This window comes from Lonchura striata, chromosome 15 (assembly GCF_050655825.1).
Source record: "Lonchura striata isolate lonStrDom1 chromosome 15, ASM5065582v1, whole genome shotgun sequence".
NCBI lineage: Eukaryota > Metazoa > Chordata > Aves > Passeriformes > Estrildidae > Lonchura > Lonchura striata.
In genome coordinates, this window is record NC_140717.1 from 4,832,213 (window position 1) to 4,840,536 (window position 8,324).

Sequence of the window (8,324 nt, forward strand, 5' to 3'; positions counted from 1 at the left end):
GAGTGGAGCTCCCCAGGCAGAACCTCTGCCCCCTCCCCAAACAGCAGCACATTTTCCTGACAGGGACAGGCTAAGCACACACACAGGGAAGCACAGCCAAACCAGGCCAGCTTTTGCCTTGCTTTCCAAAAGAAAAATCAAAAATAAACACACACCTTTCACTCTGCCAAAACAGACAATATTGCACAGACCTTTCAAGTTTCGAGGTCTTAAAGGCATTTTACAAAGACAGTAAAACAAAAGAAAGGGGGAGGGGGGGGAGCTACATAAAATTTCAACTGCCTTTTTAACTTTCAGGGGGAATAAAGATCCTATCCTATCCCGATTTTTTTTCAATCAAATTACAGCGAACCCTGCTGCTTTACAAGCCTGAATTTCCAAAGGGTCCCTAACCCAGCCTTTTCTTACAGCCCCAAACTCGCATGCCAATCCCTTGTAAAACCCCACTGAGCGAGGCTCAGCTGCACGAAATCACTAATAAAGAGTCTCAAGCATTTCACTTTACAGCACCACTGTGAGCTGCAGCATTAAAACCAGCCATTGGCTTCAAGTCAGCTTTATTAGATCTGCTTGACTTGGAGTTTCAGGTGAGGCCCCAAAAGCCAGGGCATTGTGGCTTTATTTACCTGCACCCAAATACTGAGTGCTGGAGAGGAGCTGAGATGTGCAAAGCTCTTGTTAAAACGGTTTCCAAATCTAAACAGAAACTCCAGCAAGGATCAATGACAACATCTAACAGACTTGTTTATAGATTTGGAGTGCTGAATTTAATTTTGTCTTCAGTGTTCCTATTATCTTTTTACAATTTTTCTCAGCAAAGAAAGTTTGGGTTCCCCTGAGCTCCACAGAGGGACAGTTTTATACTTTATAGTTCAGCAAGTAATAATGTTCTGGAGGACTTCAAAGGCTTTTGCTGACATAGGCTTTGCTATTTGGTTTTGCCTCTGGGGGATATTTTTCCCCCTAAAAAACCCCACCTCTTCCATCAATCCAAAATTTCTTCTAATCCCATCTAAATCAACTGGCTCAAATCCTAATGAAGGTTTATTCATCCCTCTGCATCTGATAATGGGTTTTATTTCACTAGGTTTATTTTCTTCCCCAGACACACAAAGGCAGAGTCAAGGCTCATTTGCTGGGACCAGGGGCCTCAATTAGAACTAGCTGGACTTTGAGCTTGGTACAAAAAAGAGTGCCAAGTGTTTAATCCAAAGCCATTCTGATGGAAGCTGCTCATCTTTTCTGTTCACAGCCCTGAGCACAAAATGGTTTGGCCTGGAAAGGACCTTAAAGACCACCCAGTGCCACCCCTGCCACGGGCAGGAACACCTTCCATTGTCCCAGGCTGCTCCAAGCCCCCACCAACCTGGCCTAGAACACTTCCAGGGATCCAGGGGCAGTCACAACTTCAATCTGTGCTTACAGGGAGCAATTCCTCCCCAATAACCCATCCAGCCCGCCATTCCCTGTGTCCTGTCCCTCCATCCCTTGTCCCCAGTCCCTCTCCAGCTCTCCTGGAGCCCCTTTAGGCCCTGGAAGGGCTCTGAGCTCTCCCTGGAGCTTCTCCTCTCCAGGTGAGCACCCCCAGCTCTCCCAGCCTGACTCCAGAGCAGAGGGGTTCCAGCCCTTGCAGCATCTCCTCCTCTGGTCTCACTCCAGCAGCTCCAGGTTCTCCTGATGTTGGGGATCCCCCAGCCAGGGGCAGCTCTGCAGGTGGGGTCTCACCTGAGCAGGGCAGAGGGACAGAATCTCCCCCTCCTTTCCTGCTGCCCCTGCTGGGGGCTCAGCCCAGGGCAGAGATATCCTTATCCATCCATTTCTCTGCAGTCTTGGGGAATCACAAAGAGGATGGATGATGGCTTTTACCCATAAACAACCTTGATGCAAAACCATGCTCAAAAAACCACATTCCATTTTCTTTTTATAAATGTATAAACATTAAAGCCTCGACAGTTTAACAATCCCAGAAGCCCTGGAGGCAAGCAGCTGAAATTCTTGATTTATGCATGACAATTCATTTCTAAATTCCTAGAAACACTCTCCCTTGCCCTAGATACATATACAATTCCTGTGTTGGTAAACACTTCTAAACCTTTTCCAAGACAAAAACCTAACAGGTCAAGGGAATTTCCCACTGATCTGCTCAGAAACAAAACTGCCAAAATTCATTGCTGCTGAATTCAATCATCCCCTCATCACCAAGCTGAGCCATAAAGGCCAGGTGCCCAAGCCATGGGTAAAATTATTGTATCTACAGTATTAGCCCCAAATCACACAAGGACATTTCACTTTGTCACATCTGTGGTGTCCCAAGGCGCTGATTTTCCTTTCCCTCTACATCCTGACCAGGAGGAAGGAGTGATTGCTCCCAAACCTGCTCACAGTCACAGGAGAGTCATTCATGGTACAGATATTTCTGCCAGTGGTCAGAACACAATCAGAAAGTACTCACAGGGCAAAATTCTGCATTACCCAGGCCTGTTCTGTGCTACGTAAAGCCCTGGATATTTTTCTCTTTGAATTCCAAGTGTGGGATATCAACAGGGACTGGTCTGGTGGATGCTACTGAATGTCACCCCCCTACTGCAGACCCAGCAGAGCTCAGGCACTGAGGACACTTATTTACAGACTTTTCTATTTTCAGTGCCACACAGACAGGTTGTGGTTTACAGTACTAGCTCCAAAAATCAAAGAAAAGCTGTGGGGGAGCGAGGGAGAGGGAAATATCAAGGTGAAATTAAAGTTCTCCAGACAGTCTGTGGTGTGATTAAATCTCAGAGAGGCTCTGCAGTCAGGCTCCTTTCCTGTTAGCTGGTTACCAATTTGGCATGAAGAACTAAGCAGACAGGTTTTCTCCAAAGGCACTCACATGGATCATGATGCCAATTCCACCAACTGGCCCAATCTCACTGAAATCCCAAGGCACCTTAGTAAAATAAAACCTTTCTAGGATAACACCATAAAGCAGCAGGGTTTTCCATGGAACAGAAGAGGGCTCCCCCCCTTCAAAAACAAAACCACCAAGAGAAAAATGAAAATGCTATTTATTTTTATGGCTCTGCTTTTTATTTGAACACTTAAAAAGAAGCCAGCTCTGCACTGCAAATTCATCTGATTGGGAAAGCCCTGTGAAACACTGGGCACTTGCTCAGCTACCTGTCAGCTGCCACAAAGGAACAGTGACTTGGGAAGAGGAGAATGAGAAATGTGGAAAATTGTCTGTGTTAAAACACATCTCAAGAGAACGGGTTCAAGCTAAAAAGCGAAGTGAAGGGGAGAGAAATCCAGTGCAACCCTAAGCACAGGGAAAAGGAGCAGCCTAACAGCAGCCAATCTTTTTACTATGCCATGAGGTAAAGTGATCATGCCTAAGGAGGGAGTGATCATGAAAAGAGAGTGAAAGAATAACCTTAAACTAATCCACTTCAAAAATGCAACCCTGCCCTGTTCTATATCACGGGCTGTGGCCTTTACTGATGGCATATCTCTACCCAAGGGACAGAAACTTGAGCATATCTGAAAGCTTCCCTGTCCAGGACAGCACCAAAAAACAATCCTAGAGAATTTTCCCTTCTGCAAGAGCAGCCCTGCACGAGGAATTAATTTTCTTTAAATAGTCCCTGTTCCTAAAAGGCATTAGCAAGTCAAAAATTTAAGCAACAACCACTTGTAGCCATTTAACACTACAACACACATTGAACATTAAAAGCCCAATTTCCTTTCAAAGCTGGGCCATTTGCAGATTGTTTTAGTTTAGTTTACCATCCTCAACAGACCCTGTCTGTCACTTCTCAGTTTTCACACATTAACGTTTTTCTCTTCCACTCAAACCATGCCCTAAACTGTCTGTAACACAAAGAATGGTTTTGGTTGGATTTTTGTGAGGTTGCAAGATGTGCTCTGAATGTAAGACTTAATGACCACCAGCCTGGAACCCTAAACAGTGGCCACAGGAGAAACTGGAATTGTATCTACAATTGTATCTACTTGATTTCACAGGGTAATCAGCACTTGTCAATTAAGTTTGCTTTGAAGACTCATTCAGAGAAGAGGTTCACCATTCAGTGGGTGAAGAAAGGAAATAAAGAAGCCCAACAGTGTTGGCTGAGTAAGTGAGTAGAATGAGGTGAGAGTGTTTCAGTAAAGTTCTGGAAGAGACAGGCAGTTTATAACTACATGTAAATTAAGGACCATGCCCGAGTACAGACTGCTGAGAGCATTATCTGAAAATACCAGAAAAGAAAAATATAAATCCCTTGCAGAGCGAGGGGGAAGAAATTAGGGTCATTTAAGAATTTAGCCTCACATGGAAATACTACAGACAAAAAGTTACTACTGCAATGTCTGTGATTCAATCCCATGCTGGAAATGAAGAGAAGCAGCTCTTGCCATGCCCTTACCACTGCCAAGTGCTGAGTCCTAAATACTGCAAGACACTGACCTGAATCAAAAATGTTTCAGAACACTCACTCAAATCAAAATATCTTTGCACTATTTATTTTCAGTTTTAAAGCTTCGCTGGTGCCCAAGCCACAGATGTTTTATTTAACTCTGCTCAAGTGCAGCTGTAAATCCAGCTCATGTACCATTTCATTTTCAGTATCCAGCTTTGGAACTGTCTCCTGTGAGAGAAAGCACAACCAGCTGAGTTCCTTGGGCTACCACCCCACTTGCCTACATGGAGATGCCTGATTTTTCACCATTTCTGCCAGTTTTAAGAGCAGCAAACTGCCAGCAGCACTCACCTGAGCACACCTTCCCAGCTCAGCCTTGCCCAGGTACTGGAATATCTTCAGCGCCAGCTCGTAAGGCAGCTGCACGTCGAAAAAAGGAACCTCATTGATTTCATTCTGGAAAGGAAAAAGGAGAAAAGAATTGGTGAGGCTGGTTTAACACACAGTTTGACAGCAGGAGAAGTTACCATGTATGGAGAAGGAATGGTGTGTCCTCAGGGCCATCACAGCTCCATGAAAACATCTGTTTTTCTGCCCCTCCCTTTTTTCATGGCCCTTTAAGGGGCAGAGAAAGGCAAGACACAAGTTCTAGTAAAAGTTTGGCTGAAGTGCCAAAAACGCCCAATAAATGATCACTTTGAAGACATATGCCCATTATTAATTTCACCTGCAAGATTTCAATCCCATATGATGGGAAAATGAACAAATATTTTAAATAAAACTGAATGGAGATGATGTTGGTTTCTTTCATTACTAATATAAAAATGTTTTTTTTAATATGAACTGTTCCTCCTTTAACTAATTGAACAACTCAAACAAAAATATGAAGCTAAATCCATCCATTTAAGCTAACAGCTAAATGCAATACACAGATTTTTTTCCCAGATGTATTTTGTTTGGATTAATTACATAACTATTACATCTTCTTTCTGCAGTTATCACAAGATTCATCTTCGCTCTTACCCTGTCTGGATATTCAAAATGTTTATGTTCTCTAATAGAGAAAAAGCTAAATCAGCTGATTCTGACCATTTCTATGTTACCAGTTTTGCTCTCCAGTATTTCCTCTGGTTTCTGTTCCCCCTCCAGGTGTTCCTGATCATTGTCCATCAATCCTCACATACAAAATCAGCTGCTCAGTTAAAACCCATCTCCACTGTTTGCCTTCAGAAGCTCGGTATCATCTCTTGTCTCTTCCCTAACCCTGGTACCTTTGTTTCTTTGTTGGTCTTTCCTATAGCTTCTCATTCAAATCTGGACCATTTGCAGAACCAAAGTAGAATAGAAGGGATATTCTGGGTTTATTTAAAGCAGTTACTCAGGGAAATCCCAATATAATGTGGTGGTGTGGTTTTTAAACCAAAATACATTCTACACCAGGCAAGTGTTTAGACAACACAAACATGGGCAATGTTCCCCATCAGGTCTTTTAGCAACAAAATATCACTGCACACACACTGGAACCTTCCACTTGTTCTAAAGTTAGTTAAAGCAGGAGCTGCAGCCAGCCCTGCTGCTGCCTCCCTCCTCATCCCCAATTTCCCTGCACAAGCAGCTCCTTTTCCCTGCCCCGTGCCGGGGCCGCCGGCTCTGCTCCCCGCCGCGGATCCGCAGGATCTGTTTTGCTTTCGCGTGCTGTAAATCCCACCCGTCTCCAGCGGGGACACCCAAGGAAAACACAACGGGAACCTCTCGGCGGCCACATGCCGGCAGGCTCCGAGCTGGCCAGATGTGATCCCGCCCGGCTCCAGCAGCCGCGGAAGCGCTCCGGAGCCACGGGCTGCCCAAACAAATCACAGGAGCCACTGGGCAAGGATTGTTAGCTCCAGGCTTACGAGCTCAGGCACGGCAGCACCGCGGATGTGCTGCTTCCAAACTGGGCTTGACTCGTGTCCAAGCAGCAGATCCCGGGCTGGCTGGATGCCCACAGAGGGCTCACTGCAAGGACTGAGGGCTGCAGGCACAGCGGTGCCGACACAAGGCTCGACACCGACGGTGCTCTCGAGGAAAGGAGGGAAAAAGAGCAAAAAACAACTACCTAGGCTTTCTATAAACCGAGCTGCAAGAAGATTTATACCCTGCTTCAAATAAACCCAGAAGTGCCTTTTTTTTCTGCTTTGGCGCTGCAAAGGGTGCAAGTTTAAATGAAGAGTAGCTGTAGAAGAAACCTACAAAGAAGCAAAGAAATGGGGGTTAGTAAAGTGCCAGCAGGGAGGGGATGATCCCGATTTGAGCACAAAGTCATACTGATTCCATTCCAATGCAATCCTAACATTAGGGGCAGAGCCGGGTCTTCCCACACCCCCAAAAGTTCCTGCAGCTTGTCCTCAGCACAAGGAAGCAAGGATGTTAAGTCAGCACCAGTCTGTCTAAAAGTCTACTGGAATGAGTCCAAAACTCATATACAACCAGCCCCTCTGAGACAGATTCGGGCTCCTGTGTGCTAATGGAGCACTAATTCTGTAAAATGGATTAATTTGTGCCTTGCAGACAGAAATTTAATCTGTTCCTTTTAATTTTTTTAAGCAAAGAGTAATTAGTCATAGTGAGGTTAGTGAGAAACAAGAAAATGGGTTTCCCCCCTAGTTTTCCTATACTGTAAATAACATCTCTATGGCATTTAGAGGATTTACCAAAATAACTTTTATGTGGTTCAGAACTGTATTTAAGACTATTTCCAAATTAACTCCTTTATTTAGAATTAAAGCTTGTTTTCTTACTACGCTGCTGTGTCATAAGGCAGGATATCCTTAATTACTGCACCCGCATCAAACTGCCTGGGTAAACAACAAAAATCTTAAGAGGAAAAAAAATATTATTTCATAGAGTCACAGCATATGTCGAGTTAGAAGGGACCCTCGAAGATCACCGAGCCCAACTCCCGACCCTGCACAGGACACCCCAACAATCCCACCCTGTGCCATTACACAGGACAAGCAGATTCGGAAGGGTTAAAAAAGTTAAAGGTTAAAAAGGACCTATATTGAGAAGCTGAGGTTATAATCAAGCACGCAGGAACACAAATCCAACTCCCCTTCGCTCGCCGCCCCTCAGCCGAGCCCCTCTCCGTGCCCCGGCACCGGCCCCGCGCCCGCCCTGCCCGCCGGGGCCCGGCCTGTCCCCGGCACGGCCCCAGGGCCGCCCCGGCCCGCGCAGCCCTACCAGGTCTCGGATCAGCTGTCCCAGCAGATCGTCCCCATCTCCGGCTCCGTCCCCCGCGGGCTCCGCGGCGGGCCGGGCGGGCGGCGGGCTGCGGCGGGCCGGGGCGCCGCCGGCCAGCAGCCTGCGGGCCAGCGCCAGGTACTCGGGCTCGGCCGGGGCCTCCCGCGGGGCGTCCCCCGGCCTCTCCGCTGGCTCCTGAGGGGGCTCCTCCCGCCGCCGCCGCTTCGCGGCCCCGGCCCGCTCCTCCTGCCGCCGGGGCCGCTCCCGCTCCGCCGGCACCGCGGCCATGGCGGCGGGGCCGGCCCGGCGCGGCACGGAAACCGCGCCCCGCGCCCGCGCGTTCCGCCGCCACAAGGTTCCGCCGCCGCCGGGAGCGCGGCCGGTGCCCGGGAACGAGCCGGTGCTGGGGCCGGGGCCGTCGTTTTGTGGTCTCCACACGAGGACGGCCATGGCGGCCTCAGGGCCCGGCCTGGCTCTGGAGAGCGGCGGGGGCCGAGCGAGGCTGCGGCGATGGCGGGGTCGGTCTGGGCTCCGGGCCCCGCTGGGAGCCCTCAGCCCCCTCACAGCCATGGCCGGGGATAGGGCAGGGTCTCACTGGGAGCCCTCAGCCCCCTCACAGCCATGGCCGGGGATGGGGCAGGGTCCCGCTGGGAGCCCTCAGCCCCCTCACAGCCATGGCCGGGGATGGGGCAGGGTCCCGCTGGGAGC

At 48.3% G+C, this 8,324-nt stretch overlaps 1 protein-coding gene across 8 annotated transcripts in view; it reads right to left on the reverse strand.

Annotated features, from left to right (window-relative positions):
- FBXW8 (F-box and WD repeat domain containing 8) overlaps positions 1–7,919 on the reverse strand; it is a 56,164-nt gene extending 48,245 nt beyond the window's left edge. For all 8 annotated transcript variants that reach the window (XR_014958636.1, XR_014958634.1, XR_014958635.1 and 5 more), the window contains exons 1-2: positions 7,617–7,919; positions 4,746–4,850 (exon numbers count right to left, since the gene is read on the reverse strand). Coding sequence is in view for 5 of the 8 variants with exons in the window: in XM_085592968.1 (XP_085449094.1) it covers positions 4,746–4,850; positions 7,617–7,904 (393 nt within the window). In the remaining 3 variants the exon portion in view is untranslated. The remainder of the gene's footprint in view (positions 1–4,745; positions 4,851–7,616) is intronic.
- Positions 7,920–8,324: the final 405 nt, after the last annotated feature.